Source organism: Oreochromis niloticus, linkage group LG20 (genome assembly GCF_001858045.2).
Source record: "Oreochromis niloticus isolate F11D_XX linkage group LG20, O_niloticus_UMD_NMBU, whole genome shotgun sequence".
Classification (NCBI taxonomy): Eukaryota; Metazoa; Chordata; class Actinopteri; order Cichliformes; family Cichlidae; genus Oreochromis; species Oreochromis niloticus.
Genome location: NC_031984.2, coordinates 37,084,221 through 37,108,801, shown reverse-complemented (window position 1 = coordinate 37,108,801; position 24,581 = coordinate 37,084,221). Strand labels below are relative to the sequence as shown.

Sequence of the window (24,581 nt, the reverse complement as noted above, 5' to 3'; positions counted from 1 at the left end):
ATTCAGCTCACTGGGTGTATTGAATTTAACACATTTAGAATTTTTTGATCTGAATTAAAATGGATTAATATAAACACTGTTGAGCTTTTTGTGGAGGCTTCAGTCTTAGAATCTTACACAATTTTTTGCATTCCCCTTTGTAACCTTTTCAGTTTTAAAAAACAATATTAATATCATCATTCAGAGGACTGTCACCGCTTCACAGTTTAATTTATTTTTCAAACTTTTAGAAAAACGTGATCAGAAAATGAGACATGGAAAACACCTTCACTATAAGGCTAAGTGTCAAACCTTGAGGACTAGCTTGTGTTCCTGCATTTGGTTCAAACTGATTTAAGGTTTTTTTTTCCAGCTGTAAATAAAAGGAAAGAGTGAGCACAGCACACATCAATGCCTGCAGCTGTCCATTAAAGAGTAGTTGCACTGGCTTGCAGTAGCCTGTATTTGACAGGTGCTGGTGTTTTGTGTCCATCCAGTGTGACGTACAGGCGGATGTGCGGGTGTGGAGGATGTGCTAAGTCTGTGTTAAGGCCTGCATTTTCAGTGTGAGTGTATCGTGGGTTTGGTGTGTGTGTGTGTACGTTTGTGTGTTCTTCGTTCTCATTGGCTGCTGAAACTTGTTGGAGCCTTTTCCCCCTCAAATAAGAGAAAGCGCCAAGAACCTATTGGTGCTCGCGAAAAATCGTCCATTCTCCAGTCCGCCTGGTCTGGACTTCTCCGGGAGAAAATAAACTGATATCAGACAGAACAACTGTATACTGCGAGCACATTAGAATTGTAAGGACTCCGCTCCACAGCAGTCCCGTGTACCTGAATGCTGTGGGCTCACATTTTAACATCCAACCGACGTTTTCGTTTGTTTGCTTGTTTGTTTGATTTTTGCTCCACGCCGGATCTGAGTCCCACTTTCCATCCTCAGAACCGTGTGACCAACAAATCAACTCTTGAATCGGACATCTAAACGTGTCCGTCTTTTTTCTTTTCTTTTCTTTTCTTTTCTTTTATTTTCTTTTCTTTTCCCTTTTCTTTTCTTTTCGTTGTTGTTTTTAATGCTACAATGTCGTCTTTGCCAGGAACAGTACCACGAATGATGCGCCCGGCTCCCGGACAGAACTATCCCCGCACTGGATTCCCTCTGGAAGGTAGGAGCTTCAGTAGCCCTGAACAGCCTTTCAGACTCCGGTAGATTTTGTGCGGAGGCTGAAAAAAATGCAAGCTTAATTTGAAGATTATTCAAACAAATATTCTGCACTAAACATTAAAGGCACGTGAGAAGTCCTTCAGCGTGCTTAACAGTTAAGGCCTCAACTCCAGGGTAAACTTCGTGTGCACGGACTGGCACTGAACACAATTGCATGAATAAACGCAAGTGCCCCCCCCCCACCAAAAAAACAACAACTTTGTATTATTCTTATGCTAATACAATTTCCGTTGTATTATTCTTATGCTAAATCATCTTAATCATCCAGTGACCACTTTGTCAGCAAATTGAAAACGACTAGAAATTCCAGAGAAAACAGAGACAGTCTCTACAGCACTTGGATTTCTTCAAGTTCTGCGCGCCTGGAAATTGGCACCCACTGGCAGAACCAGAGGATCAGTCCAATATTTGGACAGCGTGACGGCGAACAGTGAAGCGTGGCAGCAGGTGTTCTTCACCTCCTCTGCTTGGCATGTGGAACTGTGAAGTGTTAGCCCTTAATGGCGATCAAATGAGATTTGAAAACAATTGACACATGGTACTGCCAGTGAATACTGGCAGGGAACAGCTGAAAGAACACTGGGCTCGCATTACGTGTGATTGATAAGAAAAATAGCCTGTCATCAAACTGGATTATTTAATAACAGACAACAGTCTGCGCTTAAAGCCGCTCTGTACCGAATCTGGCCTTGTGTCGTCCACAGTGTCTACTCCTCTGGGCCAGGGACGAGTCAACCAGCTTGGGGGGGTTTTCATTAACGGCCGACCGTTGCCCAACCATATCCGACACAAGATAGTCGAGATGGCCCACCACGGGATCCGGCCCTGCGTCATTTCGCGACAACTTCGTGTCTCCCACGGCTGCGTGTCCAAGATCCTCTGCCGCTACCAAGAGACCGGGTCCATCCGACCCGGCGCCATAGGTGGCAGCAAACCCCGGGTGAGAGAAACGATCTAAAGGACAATTGTCTGTCAGTACCACTAGGCTAAATAATAAGTTAGTAACCTTTTAGTAAATGATCTGTAGATTATCTGTAGGCTTCCACAGCGTTGTGATAGTTTATATTTCCACCTGCTTTCTAAAAAGTCGCTCGAGACATTTCGGGGCCTGTAGCCTGTGGCTCAGCTCACTCTTCTTGTTTCTGTGTGGCTCACGGCGACCTGCAGCAGGTAGCCACGCCGGATGTAGAGAGAAGGATTGAAGAGTACAAGCGGGACAACCCTGGCATGTTCAGCTGGGAGATCCGGGATAAGCTACTGAAGGACGGGGTGTGTGACAGAAGCACAGTCCCTTCAGGTGAGGCCTCCTCTGGTAAGCAGCGTTTAATTCACAGTTTTACTCTCTGAATTTTGCCCTCCTCGATGAAAACATAAAAACAGACTTTCAAATCAAGGACGTTATCACGAAAAATATATTATTATTATTATTATTATTATTATTCTTGTTATCATCATCATCATTATTATTATTATTATTATTGTTGTTGTTGTTGTTAATGGTAATAACAAAAATAATAACAGAACAATATAATAAAATAATAATGACAGAATAATAGAATAACAGTGATTTTAATATAAAAACACTATTATTATTATTATTATTATTATTATTATTATTATTATTTTGTTATTTTGTTATTGCTAAAAATGCCTTTCTGTTCGCAGTGAGTTCGATCAGCCGTGTACTTCGCGCTCGTTTTGGGAAAAAGGAGGATGAGGATGAGTGCGATAAAAAGGAAGAGGACGGAGAAAAGAAAACAAAACACAGCATCGACGGCATCCTCGGGGACAAAGGTAGGCCCCGGGAGGACTAGCGGCCTGATTACCAGACAGTTGTCTGGTAATCAGGTCTAAACGGGCGTTTTGTCCCATGGCTTCTCCCGCCTGGAGGCCCTTAAATATTCATGGTGAGCGGTGGCGCGGGCTCCCGTCACGCTGCTCCTCTGAGAGCGACGCTAAACGATGACAAATGTGGCGGTCCATACCGATCACAGGCGGCAGGAGCCAGGCCGTCAGCTCCGTGTGTGGATACCAAGTTCAAGCAGAATTTTCGTCTGAAATGACATTTAGCCTACAAACAAACAAACGCTAAATAAATACATGAACCTAGCCAAAAATGGCATAATTAGATATTTGAATGTATTAAATTCATAACTTTTAAAGTGAAAAGGCATAGTAAGTATATGGTTATAGTACGATTTTAATGGAAGATGTTAAATATCCCCTCTTCATATTTCTTTCATATACACACGTATACATGGCGGTTGGAAGCTGATTTGTTAGTTTCATTTTTATTAAAATGACGTCGATGCAGCATGTTTGAGTGTAGCGTGTGGACGGCCGTCTGTTGTTTAAATTTGAGACCTGTAGCGGACCCAGTGCTTTCTGACCACTGGTTTCACTGGTGATTTTTTTTCAAACAGCTATCAAGTCTCCCCCTTTCCACATTCTTCAAAAGATCAGCCCAGCGAGTGTCTCTGTGTCATCCGAGCTTGGCATTTCATAATTTGAAGACTTAGCCTATTACAGCTGGTAATGAAACCGGTGTCTGTTGAATAGGCGTTTGTGTTGGAAAGGGGTGTAATAGCTGGAAGGCATGGTAAGAAATATATTTATCCCCTATCAGCCCTCACTCTCACAGTCCCAGGCACACGCTCTTGAAGGGCCTTAAAGCAGATTAAATTGAGCCTTTTATTTCTTTTCACTTTCATCTCTCAGTGGCTCACTTCATAGTGTGAAGCCTGCAGCATAAATTCATGAGATTGTAAGCTTTCCACTCCCCTTGTTTAGATAGTATTTTTAAATATATATATAATTGTTTTAATTTGCAAATGTTTTTTTAATGTTTACTTTTGGTGGCGTGCTGTACATATTTCAGCAGTAGTCAGAGTGAATTTTAGGTTGAATGGAAGAGGCAGTAGTGATTGAGACAAACTCATTGAAGGGTACTGTTTACCAGTTTTATTTGATCCATTAAATGAGATGATTTTTTTATTTACATGATATGTGAGCACTGATTACAGCAAAGGACAAGCTAAAAACGACATAAAATGAGTAAGGCTAATTTGAAATAACCTTTAAAAGTAACACACACACACACACACACACACACACACACACACACACTTGATTCCTATTGAAGTATTGCTCAGTTGAATGCAATATTCCGGGCACATCCTGTTCTAGTCTGACATTTGCATATAACTGATAAATGACAAACTTACTGTTAATCTTCAGTTAGGATCATTGTTTACGCTTGTTAAATGTACATATCAAAGCTTCAAAGTAATCACCTTGGTTCTGTAAATTACTGTCACATTGTAGAAAACACTGAAAATGCTTCCTAATATGTTAGCCTGCACACAGCATTTCACTGCACACAGTGACTGGAATCCAGTTAAACAGCTGTTCAGGCTTTCTTTTTACAGTTTATAGCACTATTTAGTGTGTATGCTGTGTCTTAAAGATGTAAATAAGAATTATGTAGAACAAAAAAACTATAGAGTCCAGCCTGGTTTAAAGAGAAAAGGTAGACAGTGAGGATAGAGAAAGCACTTCAAACAAATCCAGTGCAGGTGACGGGAAGCTCCTTTGCAGAGAGCACAGTCTTTGGCAAGTTGCTGCTATTAATAACAATTTCCCTGGGCATTCACACATACTCTACTCCACCTTCACTTTCTTCCAGCTATTTTACTCGGGTTGAAATTGAGGGAGACCTAAATGCTGTCTGCAGATAACACAATCATCACAGCCACGGTCCTGGGCTGTGCATCACTGTATTAAACTGGGATTAACCTCTCTTTTCTCCCCTGCTGTTGTGCACCAAAATTTACATTTTTAACAGCTGTGTTACAAAATGTAAAGGGGGTTGGAGGTCAGTGGAAGTGTATCAGCAGTAATGAGTAGTGAGTCAAAATCATCATGACAGTGATGTGTCACAGTCATTCGTGGGGTAAAAATTCAAAATGCTGCTGGCATTTGCATCATTGTGAGGATCTGCTGCTTTTCTGCCTTTGACCTGTGCTAACAGTTGGCATTCTTAAATATAGCAATTTGAAGGCATCACCCCAAAGTGCACATGTAATTTATTTCACTTTAATTAAACAAAGAATTGTAAATATTACAATGAACATATAAAAAGTGTATTGAATTTTAAATGTAAAACTAAAGGAAGTTTCCAAACGTCAGAAATAAATCCTTTCACACTGTGATTCCAAATCTTTGGGGAGATAATATTTGTTGTCTTACGTAATGATCTAGATTACATCAAAGCATTACCACCGATCAGATATATAGTTTATAATCATGTACTGTAAATAAAATTTTGTAAAATCCTTGATGAAATTTTGTTCACGGTGTATGAATATTGAAATGTATTTCAATATAGTATGTTACATTAACACTTTATTGTACTGATAAAAAAAGTGATACAAAAATCCAATATAACCAAAAGTCTTAAGGATCACTGATTTTATTGCGAGTGATAAAATAAATTAATTGCTAGTGAAAATGTAAAAAATCAGTGATGTGAGACCATGACATTACAAACATCATCACGTAGCCCTCGACTAAACATTCCTAAGATGCACTGATTTTATAGCAAATCATTCCTCCAAAGGACAAAAGAGTGCAGTGACTTAGGAATCAGCTAACACTGTCCCTAAAGCTTTGAAAAGAGTCAACATATAGACATGCTGGTAGTTTGTGATTATGGATGCAGAGGTTGTTTTGCGTCATAACAGTGAAATTTTACTCCCTTATGAGTTGTAAGTATAAAAAAAAGGCACATATGTTCACAGAAGCTGTTTCCACTGTAATGCTGACTGTTGAAGCTGTGGTGGACTGAGGGAGACCTGAGGGCACGCTTCCTCTGCTCTGTTTCAGACTTTAACAGCAGAGGAAAAAGTAGGTGAGGAAAGTATGAAGCTGCTGGAGCAAAGTGAGGAGCTTAGAGGCTTTGATCCTCTGCTGCTTTTCATTATTTGTAGCATTTGTGGTGACACTGCCACAATGAGGCTTCATCACATTCGCTGAAGCCAGCACTGCCTTCAGGCTTGCCTGTGTAATAATTAAAGCCCATTTTCTATATGAGAGAGGATCTGTCCGTCCCTCTGTGCCCCCAACACTAATGCCATGCCTCTGTTCAGAGGGACGGCCTGTCTCTCTGTGATGTCTGAGTAAAACCATTGTGCTTATTTGGAAACTAATGACATCAACTTAATAGTTAAATTAATAGCTGCCTTCCTTAAAACCACAGAGAAATATTTAAAATACATTTTAAAATTACAGTTGTCTATGTGAAGCGTTTTTTCTAGGCTCTCCCTCTCTCTCACCATGTGAAATGAAGGGAATCATAGTTGGATGAGGTTCTGGAGGTGGGCAGGGACAGCATTAGATCCCTGTGGGGAAACTGGGTCACTGCAGACGCACAGAGGAAGAGGATAAAGCACAGTAACACAAGACACACAGCAAATAGGAAAAATCAGAAAGCAACATGGGAACGTTTTATTTGAATAGCCTTACTGTGTGGAAAGATCAATAACTGAAATATTTAATAATATGAAAGACAGACGTCAGAAAGTGAGCCAGTTAATGTAGAAATGTGTGACAGTAAGGTTTCAGATTAAAACAGGTTCAGGACTTGTTATCGAAGATGAACAGTGCTAAATATAAGTTGTTGCTCCAGGGGTCCACGGCCACTAAGAACAGTGATTTCATTAGTGGGCGTTAGAGGTTTTTTAACAGTTGTTAACAGAAGAAATGATGAAACAAGTTTGTATTTCCAGTATTTGATAACATCTACCGTAAGCAAAGTTTTCAGCAGTAAATCAGTAAAAGTGTCAGACTTCTCAGTTGTTTTAGTGATCATGTTTTCATTTACGATATGTGGAGGAATTTTCTGATTTTTATCTTTCACATGCAACACAAGGGTTACATGTGAAAAGAAGACTGCTATTTCTGGAGTGATTCACACGTGTTTTGGTGCATTGTATTGCTTGTTCAAACATGCCTTAAAAAAAGGCATCGGGATATTTAACATGAATATTTTCCACATATTCTGTTATGTTGCATATAATCAGTCTAATGCTCTGTATAACAGACGTTCCGATGTATCACATGACCACAAATTAATTTTGTTTTTCGCAGCTTGCTTTGATGACAATGATAATGTGGATGAATCAAATTCAGTAACCAGTAGAAGGATCCACAGGTTCTACAGAACATCAGAGAAGAATACCAATTTTTACACCAGTTGATTTGCTAATATTTTCTTATTCCTATTTATGAGTATTGGTTCCATTTCTTTAGTCTCATTAAAACAGACACCGACTTCTTTCAGACATTTCAGTTACCACCAAGTTAGGTAGTTGATAAATTCATTTAATACTTTCAACATATGAAACATCTTAAAGGTTTACACCAAGAAAACATCACACTTGATTGTAATTGTTGGTGCTTAGAGTGCAGCTAATTGTATGATTTCTTTTCCTTTTCAACAACTATAAGCATGTTTGCCGGCCTGACTTCCCTTTATTTCTGCAGAACTGGGGACTTCTCAATGCTGTCTTTGAGAAAACAAATATATATAAAGGGGAGCTGCTGAACTGGGAGAAGGCTTTGAATAGGAGAATAGCAGCCCACTTCTTAGCCATGGAGTGTTTAGTAGCCATCCCTTAATCCTTCTTTCATTTGCCGACAAATGCCAAGGATCTTGTCTGGCAACCCAATAGGAAGCTGATCAGCCAACAAAAGAGGAATGGTCCACAAAGAGCAAGCAGGCAAAACAGGGATGAGGGCAGTCAGAAGCCTATGGCATCCCATTAACAACCCATTTGTAAAGGATATACACATCGCAAATTCAAAGAGAGCAATATAATATTTGCACAAACAATATTATAACAAAATGATGCCATGTTAACACTTTGGTCAGTCTGAAACCTTAAAGAAACCTTATACCTCGGCTGTATAGCTTTAGTTTAATTCTGAATTTGTATTGCTTGTGTCATTATTCTATGAATTTTATTGATCAACGTTTTACATGTTTTTTGAGTGGAATACCTCATAGCCGGAAAACACTTAATGTCAAGATAAATTTGAGGAAACCTTAAAAAGCCTTTTTAGATTTGAAGATTTCACTCACCTTTTTAAGGTTTAAGAACTTCATTTGAAATCATGTGCTTGATTGGTTTGTTAGCTGCCTGTGTCAGGGTGTAGAAGGGAAATATCTACTTTAATCCAGTTCATTTGGCTGCAGGGGAAAACTTTCCGCTGTATGCTAACAGACCATTCAGAGAACGTTCTTTCTCCACCTTGCTTTTCTCACAGCTAGCTGTAGGATTAAACTCTGCTGTCTTTAAAGACACCGCTCCCTGACAAAATCAGTCGGTCCAGAGATACTGCTGCAGCTTTGTAACGCCTTTTAGGTTATTCTTCCATCTGCAGCACCACTGAATTTATTTTGAAATTAAACTATCTTACAAATTAAGCGTGGATGCATTTTTATGTAAATTACATGTTGATTTGCAATGTCACTTCCTTTATAATACAGGAACACCATATAGCTTGTGATTCTTTAAAAACGAGATGCCCCTGAGATTTAGGGGGAAAATGTTCCCAATTCAAGCAAAATTAAAAAAGCATATCAAAGCAGATATCTGGATTTATAGAAATAACAAGGCCACAGTTCTCTCTTTTTATTGCAAAGCAAAAATTTTAACTATTATTGTTCAGTATACAAATATAAACATGTAAAGCAATCATCCTGTTGCCTAGCAAACTAGGAAAAAATTCCAAAAACCCAGACTTCTCAGATATTATCTTAAGTGTGAGTGTTGGGGCCTGTGCCTAATTAATATGAGTGAAATTAAGCATGAAAAGAAAAGATTTGCATTAAAGGATGATACAAAGAATAAGATCATAGTATAATACTGAAAAGATGGTTTGATATCTTTTAATATCCCACTGCCTATTTAATATTTGTTTAATGTTAAATTCTATGACAAACATAAAACAAGCAAAAATGAGCAGAGTATGTGATTATCTGTATTAGATGATTAGGAAATCATCTAAGAATTATTTAGCAAGTATAATTTCTCTGAGGGTCAGTGGCTTTTCCATGGTTTTCTCCATACATTCATGAAGTAAATCTCATTTAGTAAACACCATTTATTCATTGTTACTGGCTAAAAAAAACGACCTTAAATAAACAGAGATTATTTGGGTATAAAGGCCTAACAATGTTTTCGTTGGTGGGTGCGCAAATGTTCACTCTGTTTATAGGAATGAAAGTGGATTATCAGCCATTTCTCTATCACTGCAATAAAAATAATTCGAGCCAAATCTTTAGCAGTCTTTGGTCATGGTGGAAACAGCATTGTTCACACTGTGGCTTCATGAGGGACCACACTCTGTCACGCTAGTAACCTTGGATTAGTGAATGGATCTGCTGCAGCTCTTTGCACAAAAATCTTTTTTCACTTTGTTCTGAGAGAAGTCTAAAGGTTTCGATTAGCACAGAATGGGGTTCTTAGTTGGTGTTACTACAACCTGACCCATGAGAACAGCCTCAGCAGTAGTAGTGATTTATTCTCTGATTGTGTTTAACTCTAATTAAAGCACATCAAAACAAAAATGGCACGCAAACCGGTCCAAAATTTGCTGTAATTTCATATTTCGGCTGACACGCAATGACTGTGGATGGGATAACAAAATATTCACATTTTCATCAAAACATGAGTTTGATCAAAATTACACTTTAATTTAATTTAATTAATCTTCCTTGTCTCTGTGCCTATATTTATGTCTTTTAATTTGAAAAAATATCTTGATTCGAAGAATTTGCTTTTGCCCAGACTGCTAAATGTTTTGTGTGTTTGTTGTGTGCAGGCATGAGCAAGTCTGCAGAAACAACTTTTGTGTATGTTGTGGGCTGCTGACAGGATGAGAAGAAAGAAAAATTAACCTGGTTTGAAATGGACTAGGAGGGCAGCCTGCTATTCTGTGCCTGCATTTGCCACTGAAGGAGTTGATGAACTCCTCCAAGTCTATTAAAGAAAGGAAACAATATGAACCGAAGGCTTGAGGCAAGCAGGCTGACAGTTTATAAAGTGGCTGCCATTGTAGCCCGAAGGCAGATGCATGAATACCTCTGAATAGACTCCTTCAAAGTGATACGATTGAGCTAGACAACAGCAAAATGCTGAAAGGCTTCTGGTCTGTGCTGGTGAGCTGATCGGCATTTCTAATGCTTCTGTTTTGAATGAATATGCAACTGCAGTGGGAGGGATCGCTGTGGCCAACTCTCTACTCTCTATTATTAGAATTAGAAGAATTCTTACAGCAACTTCAAGCAGCAGGTATAGCAGAACTTCTAGGGAAGCATTTTACCAAAATGGCCTTTCTGGACTGCCTGCAGCAAACATTACCTAATAATGACATGGTTTCAACTCAACTGCATGAAAATAGTTAATGATAAAACAATAATAGCAGTGTAACTCGGCTGAAGAAAGCTCTAGGTAAAATGAAAGATATGAGCGCTCTGTTCATTTGCATTAATGGGCCCTTTAAATAACCCAGAGGGAGATATAGGACCTTGCATAAGAGAGGAAAGCCAACTTCTCTGAAGCGTGAAGTCACACAACACAATAATACAAATACCCTAGCTAATTATTCCATTAATTAATAAACTGTATATTACAGGGGTCTCAAACATACGGCCCGCTATACAATTATATCTGGCCCGCGAGATAATTTCCCGTGTCAGTAATTAATGGCCCCTCAGTATGTGGGAGCCAAATCTTCAGTCCTACTGAGAATTAATGCAGACAGAGGCAGGATTTCATTTTGATTGGCACACCATGCGAGCAATCGCATGTACAGACAGACTTGGATCATACCATTATGTGAAAGAAGGAAGGATGGCAGATGTTCTGAAGACAAGTGTAGTAGTACAGGCCAGGTGCAAATGCAAGCTTGTGGGCCAAAAACAAGCAAAACCATAAAATGAGCAGCATCTGGCTGCATTTCCATCATGTTGGAGAATTAATGGTAAATGGCCTGTATTTATATAGTGCTTTACTAGTCCCTAAGGACTCCAAAGCGCTTTACATATCCAGTCATCCACCCATTCACACATACATTCACACACTGGTGATGGCAAGCTACATTGTAGCCACAGCCACCCTGGGGCGCACTGACAGAGGCGAGGCTGCCGGACACTGGCGCCACCGGGCCCTCTGACCTCCACCAGTAGGCAACGGGTGAAGTGTCTTGCCCAAGGACACAACGACCGAGACTGTCCGAGCCAGGGCTCGAACCGCAACCTTCCGATTACAAGGCGAACTCCCAACTCTTGAGCCACGATCGCTCCTAATTTATAAAATTAGGAGCTAGATAAAGGGATACCCACTTTTATTTTCAGCCATTTTCCATTGTGCAAGACAAAAAACAAAACAAAACAATAAAAAAACTTGTCCAGGCCTCGTGTGTTCTCCTTAGTAGTAACAAATGCATAAAAATAAGGGTATCATATAACTTTCATATAAATATATATAAATATAATAATACATAATAATATACTACTACTAATAATATATATAAATATAAAAAAGTGTTTTTGAATGGCAGAGATGCAGAAATGTCTGCCTGTAGCAAAGAGTGTCTAAATAAGTCTCTCAGGCCTGAATGTACACGAGAAGCCATTTATAATTCTTGGTTGATCTGCTGCTCACAACAAACAAGCAGAAATTTTGGACTTTTAACTCTATTTTCACAAGTTTTCCTACTGATAAAAACCTCCCATAACAATTAAAGCAATAAACAATTAAATAACAAAAACTTTCTTTTTTTCACTTTCTGCTACAGAAATTTCTGGGGTTTTTTTTATAACTACAGTTAAAACCCCCCAAAACCAAACAAAAACTGAAGAGTCTGGGCAATAAGCTACCAGAACTTTTTCTGTCATTTTGTATGTTTATTTCCTATCATTAAAGTCTAAAGAGTTGTGCTGAGAGCTTTCTGCTGTATCAGTAGTTAAATATGCAACTTCTTTACACTGATAGAAAGAGTTTCACTGGTTCAGCACACTTGGGGTCAAAGTGAATGAGACTGAGTGTGGCCCACAGTATAAATGAGTTTGACCCCCCTGGTCTATTGCAATCTTTTCTTTGCCTTTTCTTTGAATTCTGCCATTCTTTTCTTATTCACTAATGTCTGAGGCCTCTATTTTTATGGCAAACATCCATGTGTACAATAATGACACCATACAACACCACTGTCTTTGAGTTTACAAAGAATTACAAGAAATATAATATTTAATTTAATGAATGGATCTGACATTGAAAATACAAATATCCTGACAGCTCTAAAAAGCAAAATTTTGTCCATAAATAAAACTTGATTACATTTTTCTAATTTTTCATGCAATGCATGCAAAACATATTATGTTACTTAATTATGTTAATTCACTTCACATTGGAGGAATACCTTTGTAGATGTAATAAATTCTGTTGCATGCACTCTTCTAAGAGCAGGGTTGGTATAAAGGTCTTCTCTAGATCTTTTAGGAGCAGAAAAAGTCCAGTCAGCAAGATAAAAATGCATACACAATACTTGACCATACCCCGCTCCTCTCATATGGATCCAACGACAGGTGAGAGGGACGACTGGGTTCAACCCAGGTAGCTGAGACGGCAAGGTCCAAGGCTGTACTCTCAGTGCAGAGCTGCTGCTGCTAGCTAACTACACTGAGCTAATTGTTGGGACTAATAAAGAAAATGTCTTCTGAAAAGGAACAGATAAAATGTCATATTTAGTCATGTGTTTAAACATATGTGATGTCAGTTTTTTGTTGTGGTTGTTGATTGGCAAGGAAGGACATCCTCCCTTTGTCCATGATTTGAGCTGTCGTACTTATTAAGAGGGAATGAATGAATAAAAACAGCCAACTGTATTCAGTTATAAGAAGAGATCCTGCCCCCCTGATATCAGCAGATGTCACTGTTGTGGCATTTTAAGTTCAACAACAGATTCGTTGCAAATTGAGAGAACATTTATTTTATAAATGATAATGGATTGAGATTTTTTCAGTCAGTTACTGTTTCTTGTCATATATATATATTGATCTCCTTTTTTTCCTCTGAAAAAATAGAAGAAGAGCAGCCCCCTCTGCCTCAGTGTTGCTGCTGATTTACACATTTTAGGTTTTTTTTGTGACTGAACTTGAATTCAAAATTCATTCACTAAACTGGAAGTTCCAGCTGTTACTACTGTACTGAGGCTTCTGAAATGGCCGCAGTCTTTGCATGTTCTCCGGTGTGGGTTTGCTCTCAGTGCTCCTGCTTTTCTCTCACAAAGAATGTGTCATTTCATAAAAGTGTGGTTATTATGTTTCAAGGGCATAGATTTGGTTTTGGCATTGGTGGGGACGGATGATTCAACCACCAAACCCTGCCCTGTTTCTCTTTTTTTCCCCTTTTTGTCTTTGCTTCTTGATAATAAAAAAAGGAGAAATATACTTGTCTACATATGCTATTCTACATGCTTTTAAACAATTTAAAATTACAATTCATACTTTTAGATGTGAATTATATGATGTTAAATCACTATTAAACAAATGACTGAGTAAGTATTTTAGAATTTAGTTTACTTTAGCCATATTCCATATAAATCAGATATCATAAAAATAGCTTAAAATACAGTCATGACAATAAAAGAATATGACTTTAAGGACTTAACAACATTACTTCAGTTGTAGTACACCAACATGTCTTATACATTAGCACTAAGGGAACACTGAATGACCTGGTGGTTTTTGTCCATAAAACTACTCATCTAAGATTACCACAAAGTAAAAGATCTCTAAGCAACATTATGCCCCGATCAAATCAGTGAGCTGGGATTTTATATTCTAAACATGAACTACTGTTACAGCAACAGACATGGACTACTGGTGCCCCACACAACAACTCAATGTCCAGTATGTGAAGGAGCCAAACACATGCCTGCTCCTCTCGTTAACTGAGATAAACTGCTGGCATATTGGTTTTACATCTACACTGTCCAGTCTCTCCTGGTGGACATACAGCAGCATTGTTTAATCTCATTTGAGCCACTGTTAAACTTAGCCATCTTTTTAGTCTTCTGAGAGCACTGAAGCTTCTTTCAGCCTCAGTACATGCGTTTTATCCTCAGATTAAAATTATTATTCTGTGCTTGATGTGCCTCACCTTTGGCCCTGGCTCTTCCCCTCTGACTGCACTAGAACATATTGCCACCTGATAAAATAACACATTGATTTGTGCCATATAAAAAGTGAGATATGTCAATTCAGATTCTTTGTCCAATGTACACTAATGAATCAATTTACATCAGCAGCCTAACAACTGTCATGATAATAAATACTAGTTAATCTATAGCACCAAATCATCAGTCAGTGACCTGTGACTTTGCCTCTTCTGATGAATAACAGTGAGACATTCCAAATACATGCAGTCACACATGTGCTTCAAATACAGTAATAAACCACCAAGTCATCATCCAATTTCACCTGTGATCTTGTATCACCATTACTCTCTGAGCTCTGTTGGTTCTTCTGTCACCTGACAAATAGCACATACATGACAATAAGAATAAAATGTGTAGCTGCGTCAGTGTTTCTGTCAATTTGTGCAGATCTTGACTCATCAGTAATGTTTGTAGTGTGAGTGCATTTTTAAAACAATTTGTGCAAACTGCACTACAAGGTGGAATATTTGCAAAATCATGACTACCTCATGATATTTTGTCTCAAAAATTAACCCTATGAATATATCAGTGCCATTAGGATTAAATTATTGTGTCACCAACATTTTAACGTTAGACATATAATTTTAACATCCTCTGTAAACTAATATCCTGGCTTGCCTGAGGCTGCCGTTTTCTCTGACAGTTTCAATCAAAATTAGAAATGCTACTCTGAGACTGAGATAACTAATAGTGCTGCCTGTTGTGCAGTTAGTTTCCAAAACACGTTATTCATGGTTACATACAATTTTAGACTGATGTGGGCCAAAGCCTAGCATAGCCTGTAACGTTATTATGACGGACACATTTTATGAGTGAACTTGGCTTTAAGTGACTTACAGGTTTCTTTGAAAAATACTTTCTTATATTCAGGTTCTTCCTTTTTGCTGCCATCCTCCTCTCCTCCTTGCAGGTCCTCGCAGCGCAGGCTTGCCGCTGCTAACACTAAACAGAGCTCCCTGAAAGGCACAGCCAATCACATCGGCATATTTGTCACATGAGGTAGGACTCCAGTAGAGAACGTAATTTAACTCTTTCTGCACCGCTGGGTGAATGAGACGTTGACAGATCGTTTTTTTTCTTTCTATCGGGTTTGTTTTTCTTTACTCGAAGAAATCAAATTATTGGTGGGGACAATTCAATAATCGCTGGATATTGGTGGAGACATGTCCCTTCCGTCCATGCCAAATCTACGCCCTTGTTATGTTTTAACATTTAGTCCAGTCTGATGTGTTGGCCTCTTCATTATGATATAAAGGTCACAGGAACAATCTAGGACCCATCAAATGTCTGATTTCCCATATTGATCAGATAGCTGTTGGTATAGCGTCACAAGGTCACAGTAAATAATATGAGACTCTGTAACACTATGTATTTTACTTTTTCCAATCAGTGTCTGGAAGGAGACTTTGGATAATTTATTACCTGTAGTATGATCTAGACTACAGGTAATGGGTCCATTACAAATATTTCAGTCCTCATGAATCAGAATTTGACATTTTCCTGTCACAATGATGGTGACTGTAAATGTTATTAAGATTTCACGTTTTAAAGTTAGGCTGACGAGCTCTTAGAGTGGTTGGAGTACAGCTTGTTTTGCATTCAATTTCCTAAACCCAAATCGGAGCACTTATTGTGGATGAAGGACCCAAATGCAGGACTGGTACACAGAAACGTAAACTTAGAGCGGCAGCTTTATTTGCTGGGAAAATTATCCATAAAACAAACTTACGAAAAACAAGCCAAAACTTGAACATGGAAACAAAGAACTAAACACTAGGAACGATGGAAACAGAAACACTGAGAAACTTACACGACATTCGACAACAACGGGCAGAGGAAAACACTAGGCTTATAGGTATAGATAGGCACAGAGACGCAGACTTGACAAGGAGACACAACTGACTTGAGAGACACAGGAAATGCACAAACATAGAGACTGGTGAGACTAGACAAGAAACGTGTTACACAGGGGAGACGCAGAGACAAAAACAAAGAATCACCAAAAACTAACTGAATCAAAGAATATCAACAATCAAAAATATAAACACTCGGTCACCAGACTCAGGAACATGACACTTATAGGTATGACAATATATTTAATATTTAGCATATCACACGACCTTCCTCACAGTGCTGTGTGATAATTTGCAAATAAATATTATTATATTATTAATATAAATATTCACTCAAGCCTAAACGAGGCCCTTTTTGACTTCCCCGTTGTTTTCCACATTCTATGGGATGGAGAAAATATGATTCTGATTCCAAAAATGAATGTCAAGCAAGTGTAGTCATATATTCTGCAATACTGAAAATCAGACATTTTCAGCACATTGGTCCACAATTCAATCGGACCACTCCTAACTAAAAGGTCAAAATAGCGCCCATATAGTGCTCAATAAGCTTTAGTCAGATAATTAAGGGGCCTGGTAAATAAGATTGAGTCCTTGACTTGGTAGTATAGCATGTGTGTAAATGGTAAATGGAATACGTAGTGCTTTTTACACACACACACACACACACACACACACACACACACACACACACACACACACACACTCTAATGAATGCAAGGACACTGGAGGAGTTGGGGATCAAATCACCAACGTTTCAATTAGTAGATGAATCACTCTAAATTCTGACGCTGTCCAGCCAGGTGTTGAGGTGAATCCCTCTGTTGCATTTGTTCTTTTATTACCATAATACTCATGCTATAGTTTGGTTTTACAAATTTCCTCCTGTTTGTAGAAAAAAATTTCAAGAGACTATCATTCTGTATCATAGGCCTTAACGGTAAGCTTAATGGTTAAAGCCTTAAAACAAGTAGGGAAGTCTGACAGGTTTAGGTTTTGAGATGGGTGCATTTGCTCCCATCTGGAGGTGAAGTTCAAACCATTGTTATTTTATTTTATTAAATGAAAGAGGCTTAGTATTATTGCTGCTTCTGGATAAAAGAAAAACTGGAACAGTTTCTATTAGTAATCCACGCAGTCCTGGTGTCAAACTATGAAGAAAATTTTTTACTGTCAGCTATAAACATTTGGCATTGAACTGATTTCTGACTGTATAATTCAGAGCGCATTTGACATGTGACCCACATTTGCACAATGGTGGCACGAGCAAAGAAGGTACAAAGGAAAACCTCACCTGTTCCTCCATCTCCTACAAGCACATCAGAGCTTTTTAACTGAAATCTGTAAAGATGGTCAGCAAGCACAAATCGCTTCATTTTCTTTGCACCACTCTGATAGTTAATCTACTTTCTTCCAAAATAAGATTATACTGTTGCTCTTTAAAACTTTCTGCTTTCTTTAAGCCTGCAGCTGTCCAGAAGGCTTTACTGTGTCGAGAATATCTTAAGAGTTCCTCTTATTATTATATTTGCTCCCAGCTCTAATCTCTATCAGTATGTATATTGACAGTCTGCAATTTTTGTTTATGGCTATTTTTTATCTACTAAATAAAGACATGCATGCCAGTGCCTGGGGAGGAAAGAAGATAAAGACTTTGCATTAATAGCAGTTTGCTAAGACATAATGCTCTGATAAAGCCAGCGTCTTTGTGTGGGCTGGATTGAGTTCAGTGCCAGTTCTGTGCAGCATTTGTGCAAACCATGAGGCTTCTGTAACAGCTCCCATAGCTTTCGGGGAGACTATATTTTGTGGATGCAGTCAAATATTTTTCCATAGTTAAACGACAAAAGTTGGGATTTTTTTCATTCATTTTTCAAAGAAAGTGTGCAGAGTTTTTAAATCCTTTGGCAAATATTTCACTCACTGCTTTAACATGGCCTATGCTGCACGCACTCCACTCATGCTGCTTACTATACACTTTTGCTGCATTTGTTGTGACTAAATACTATTGTGATGGAGCTGTATTGGAACAAAGGCAGGAACAATACTAAACTGTGTGAATGGGAGTGTGTGCAGAGGCGCAACAGCATTGCAGCGCTTCTCTGCTTCAGCTCGATTTTGCCCATTTGGGTTTGCATTTAAAGCCTTTGTTGACAAAGCTGCTCCTGATGCCAATTGGCAGATTATATTGTACTTTCTGTTGTGATTTTTGAATAATTTTTCAAACTTTGGCTTTGGCCTCAATTAGCTTAGTGTTTAGAGCAGCAATTCAAGGACTTGTATTGTTGGTAAAGGCATACATAAATGAAAAGAGCCATCCCAGCAAAAATGAAATGAACCTCTAGCTGATTTTACAGTAAACTTCAAAAAATGTATTTACACATTCAGGACGGAAGCAGCTAAGACTTCCTTGTAGGAATATTCTTAGTAGAGTTTGCAACATTTAATGAGGATTGTTCTTTAATTGCTGATTTATTTTGGCTCGTAAACAGTGCATTTATACTAATGACTGAGCATTGTCTAACCATGCTAAATGAACTATGCTGAAACATTTAGATTCATATACTTCAGTCTTTCACATAAACAATATTAGTTAAAAATATGAACATGAATATTTTGTTCTCTCTCTCTTCACCATTTTACCTCTTTCATCCTCGATTATGCAGGCTGCACTTTGCTCACTGCACAGCTTTAGTAAATCATTTTGAAAGTGTTTACTGAAATCTTGCAGAGTGTGACAGGGTCTTTTATTGTCTTTATGTCCAATGCCCCCCCGATGAGGTGCTCCTTTTATACCTCTCACCTTCAAAAGGCCTCAGGAGGCTCCTGGGCAACTGTTATTTAAGAGAAGCCTACTTTGTGCTAAGACATGATGGCTAAAAGAGCCACAGCCAGCACCTCTCCATTTTAGTTTATTTCCATTTGTTCATACACCTCCTAAATCTGTTCACCTGCGTAGGACAAGAAAGAGTCAGCAAGTAGAACTTTGTATCCTCTCTTTTTAATTAGTCCGTTAGAGCTGGCATATGGAATAGATGATACAAACTGTACAAATGAAGGAAATCCTTTCTATGCTAATTACAGTATCCATTAGATCACATGACTAATACTTAAAAGTGTGCCATTAAATTAAGACTTGCTAATGGTATAGTCTCATTGTGGTATTGACACAGTTAGGGCATTAGTTTTCCTGCTTTAAGATATATCTCAGTAATATTATGGCAGACTCCATAATTATGTGGATCTATCAGTATTGTCTGTAGTGTATTTTCTTTTGTGTGTGTGTGTGTGTGTGTGTGTGATTCACATATCAGAAGGTCCTTCAGCAAGATACTAAACCCCAAGTTGCCCCCAGTGTGAGAATCAGTGTGGCTGTGTCTTAGCAAAGTGCTGTATATATCATATCATCTTGGGGTGGCTGTAGCTCCAGAGGTAGAGCAGGTCATCTATTAATGGGAAGTCCCTGGCTGCTGCAGGCTGCATGCCAAATATCCTTGGGCAAAATAACCTAGCAACCCCAAGTTGCTCTCCAATGCATGCATTGGAGTATGGATTTGTGTGAATCCTCGGTAGAGAAAACTTAAGCATAGAAAAGCGCTTGTTTGAATGGGAGAGTAGAAAAGCACTATATAATTATCAGTCCATTTACCATAATCACTCTGTGACTACGGTTTGTAAAGACTTGTTAAGTGCTAGATGATTTCAGACATTTCTTTCTTTGCAGATGATTGTTGTTCTCAGTAAATACTAATACTAAAGTTAACTAAAGCTAAACAAATGCATTTTGCTCTGGCTCAGGTGTGCCCATAGCCCAAGCAGGCCATAAATAAACTGAGACAATGAACAAAAGAAAGATGCTAACAGGCCACTTATTTCTCTAACATGCAAACAGACCCGCAGAGGACCAAACAGCAACATTAATATTCCATTATGAGAAAAAAAACACATTGTTTTTCAATAATAAAATTCATTAACTGTTGAGCCAGCAGTCTGTTTAACTGGTCAGAGACTATTGAGCTGAACTGAAAGCAGATCCTGGGTGTAATTACACTGGAACTAATATGATTTTCTCAATGACCCATAATTAGTTTCATGTAGCTCTCCAGAGCAGTTAGTCTTTGTCCCCATGTCTTGGTCAAAATGGGTAACAATATCATGACTATTGTCCATCAGATCGACTGTTTTCACACTGCATTCTTTCAGCAAATGTGTTGCATTATATCTGTTGGGCATATCAAAATATTAATGCCTTAGAAGGCCTTTTCTGTGAACCCCAAACAGTTGTTTATACCTCTGCAAACATGTGACAGGTATCTTTCACTTCTACATTTAGTAAACCCAATAATTGGAATAGTTTGCTTCATATAGTTAAAGATTATTACAAATATATACGATGATACAGTAAAAATAATATGCAAACATAATCTTTGGGATTTGTTTATAAAGAACATTTTGCCAATTTTATGTTATGAAAATGTAAAATAATATATTTACCAAAACACACACATGCACACACACACCTGCACACATCCATACAGCACTTTATTTTATGCCTTCAAATACTTTCTAGTATTGGAGTTCAGTGACTTTCCCAAGGGAGATGCACTGCATGTCATTGTGTGCAATGCAAGATAAAACATAAAAGCTTGGATGTGTTTCAGTGCTGGTTGTATTCACTCTGTAACAAAAACGTTGCTCTTCTTGTGTTTGTTATAGCTGCACATGTGTAACCCTGTGCGTGAATGTGTGAGGGTGCATGTGTCTGGGGAGCTACATCACACTCCCATTCTACAGATAAGTCATAGCATGCCAATCGGGAGATCTGGCGTGGACAAAGATGAAGTCCAGGTTTAGCCCCTCTATCGGCTCTAGGCGTCTGTCTCATTACCATAATCTCTGCTTTCCATTATCAGCTGAAAAGAGGAGCTGACCCTCCTGATCCACCGGCCTGTCAAACTTTAGTCTCATCCATGCTGGGGATTCTTATTGTGCGGCTTTCCAAAGCAAGCATGGAGCAGCTGCTAGCATGTGATACCAAACCTCCAATGGTGTTCAAGATGCCATTTGCAACACTGAAGATCACACTGTGCTATGCAGTCTTTTTTTTTACATGTCAAATTCAATGAAATTCTCAGTGACTTACAGCTCTGCCTTATATAAAATAATATAAATTAATTCTCATGCACTGTATTTTATATGGAATCTGTTCTCAGGAGAGAAATTCAAGTTGAATCATAGATACAGTTCCTCATCCTTTTGATTGTAATTTTCATGCAGTTATGGAGCTTGTTTGTGACTAAAAGACTTTGTGTTACTGACTTAATTGCCTGTAGTGGTGAGAATGGTACATGAAAGTACACTGGCATTTATATAGCACTTTATGAGACCTACTGGAAGCCCTTTAGATAAAAATGAAAATGAGTCTGTACTTTGCACAAAGTTTCATCATCATGTATAATCAGAACTTACCTAATCGTTAGAGCAAAAAAGGTGCCATATTCAGGAAGTTCGACTCCATCTACCAAATGTATACATGAAACACATTTATTTTAAAATACACAATTTAGCCCAAGTGGATAGAGACAGAGAGATTGTTTTGGTATACTGATAAATACTAATAAACATTTGCTAACTACCAAATTGTGGTACTATAAAAAGTACTTCTAAAAGTTTTAATTACATTTCTACAGCTGGCACACTCTACATCATGTTCTTCAGTGAAATGGCGTGATGTCAGAAATCAAACCAACAGAATGATCTCACAACCTGGACGGACACAAACAGTCTGCAAATGCTGCTACTATTGTGTAGTGCACTTTAAAAATATTGCTCATCATCTTTGCTGTTACAAAAACCATCAGCCTTCTGCACTGTAAATATGTTCACCACAAACATAAAGTAACTGCTTTGGTAGTAAGGTGAATAAAAAAAGTAGATATACAAGAAAAAATGCAAGCTCCATAGCCAGTTTTCTCAGCGAGGATGCTTCTTTTCTTTCACATTTTCATTCACATTTCTTTCACATTTTGCTGCCACCTCTGCCCTTCTCTTGCCCTAAATCTAGCAGCATGTGGCGGGAAAACAAATAGAGTCTATCCTGTCACAGCAGCACCCCGAGGACTCTGAGGTGCCTTTTGGAAAGTGATCCCAGTGGCCTCAAGTGTTGTCATGCTGAGTTAGTGCCAAATTGCTTTGCAGCAATCCCTCCTACCCCACTCCTTCACAAACCTACCAGCTACGAATATAACACATACGGTATATTGAGACTTACTTTAGAAATGTGGAGAAGTATAAATATATTTTTTTCATTATTATTTTTTTTACCTTGGTCTTTAGGAAAACAAACCTTTGAAGAGAATAAATGTTGAAAGAATTGATTTAATTAATGCAGCAGCATGTCCTGTGGCCACATGTAATCCGTTGACAATTCTCTAGTGGGAGTGTTTGGCAGAGGGTTGGGGGGTGGGAGTTAGGGGGAATACAAAAACATATTCTCCCTGAGACTCTTCCAGTGGCCTGTACTGGGAACCTCACACTAATCCTGTAATTCCTTGTTTAATTAAACTTCCTAGTCGACCCTGTAGTTGTCCAAGTCAGTTTAACAGGCATTTTCTTTTTTTATTTTACCACCAAGACCAGCTTCTGAATGCGTTAAGCTAAGTTAGTTGAATTCAGTTCGTACAAAAAAATCAATAACCAGGAAATATCCACAACCAGAGCTCACAGTCAGTGTTGAGTACTGAATTACAATAGAATATCTGATAAGTATTTAAGACTAAATCGTGAAAGAGTGAGCCATCTACACAGGCTTCATTACTGCTTGTCTTTTGTCATGCTACAAGCTTGTAGATGTAGGTCCAACTTCTTGAGTCTGCACAACCACTCTGAACACTGACAGACTGAAAATCCTTGCACCCTAGTGCTAAGCACACTAACGTAGCTGTTATTCTGCTAATGTGCTGTTCATGCCTTAACTTTTGTGCAAACTAACTGTCGCAGTCACAGATTGAGGGTCAACTGTTCTGACAATTCTCAAACATATCTATCGTTCATAATACATCACATTTGAATTTAGAATTTTATAGTATAAGGTTTAATGCTGGCAAATATGACCTAAAATGGCTGAAAATGGCTGAAAATGTTGAATGGCATCCCACAATTTATATCAACTATTAAGAAAGAACAGGACCCAAGTGAATTTTAGCAAAACAAAAATCAGAATCAACCAACTCACTGTAATTCACTCCATATTTTTCTAATCTTCTGGAAGATTGCTATTAAAAACACAGAAATGTGCCTTATGTCATAACACAAAGATGGACTGGAGACCAAAATAACTGCTCTACAATCCAACAGTTCATTTCAGATGAGTCTGCACATACTAGTTTAATAGTACTGTTACTATTTTCATAATAGAATTACTAATTTGATTTGATTTAAGTTTCCAGCCAAACAACTTCCATGGCTACTGTACCCTCTACAAGATGCCTCGTGTTGCTGAGTTAGTGAAGCAGCTTGGTCAGCTCTCTTATTGTGTCTTGTATTACAACATGCACCCTTTTTACTGCACGAGAGTGTAACCATCCTTGCAACTGTCCATTGCCAGCCATTTCATTTTGCACGAATCCAGCCAACTATTCCACGTTTGTGTAGTTTATCCTTATGACCAGATTGCACCATGTCTTCAACGTCTTATTACTTATCGTAATAAGATGAGTACCGTAAATCCCGGACTACAGAGCGCACCTGATTAAAAGCCGCATGCTCTAATTGTAGAAAGAAAATCAATTTTGTACTTGTACAGGCCGCACCGGATTTTAAGCCGTATGCGTTTCACTTGTAATATGAGATATTTACACAGAAATATTACACGTGAGGATTTTTAATGTTTAATTTAATCCGTAAGGTAACATAAACGTTATGGTAACATACAAAAATACATACTGCAAAAGCTTTTTTTCCTCGAACAGCGCCTGTAACACGGCTACCTTTAAGTATACGTACGTATCGGTAACACACAAATTACGTTGCTTATGGTTTTTTTACGGAACAGTGCACAAACAACATTACAACGTCTCTTAACAACCGATAAAAATATATATCGTATATATACTACTTATCATTTTGATTGGTCTACTGTTACCAGGCAAAATGTTTTTGGCCGCATGAAAAAAAATATGCATTAGCCGCACGTCAGTATAAGCCGCAGTGTTCACAGTGTGGGGAAAAAAGTAGCGGCTTAT

The 24,581-nt window shown here is 38.4% G+C and overlaps 1 protein-coding gene across 7 annotated transcripts in view; it reads left to right on the top strand.

Moving 5' to 3' along the window:
- Nucleotides 1–547: 547 nt before the first annotated feature.
- The window catches only part of LOC100696153 (paired box protein Pax-7), an 89,668-nt gene continuing 65,634 nt past the window's right edge, over nt 548–24,581 (top strand). Inside the window, exons 1-5 of one of the 7 annotated variants that reach the window (XM_025901910.1) lie at nt 551–777; nt 1,074–1,142; nt 1,906–2,141; nt 2,369–2,513; nt 2,867–2,995. In XM_025901910.1, the coding sequence (XP_025757695.1) occupies nt 1,088–1,142; nt 1,906–2,141; nt 2,369–2,513; nt 2,867–2,995 (565 nt within the window). In that variant the 5' untranslated portion in view covers nt 551–777; nt 1,074–1,087. Of the gene's footprint in view, nt 1,143–1,905; nt 2,142–2,368; nt 2,514–2,866; nt 2,996–24,581 lie in introns of all 7 variants that reach the window. The other 6 variants (XM_025901909.1, XM_025901907.1, XM_025901908.1 and 3 more) reach the window with 6 other exon arrangements.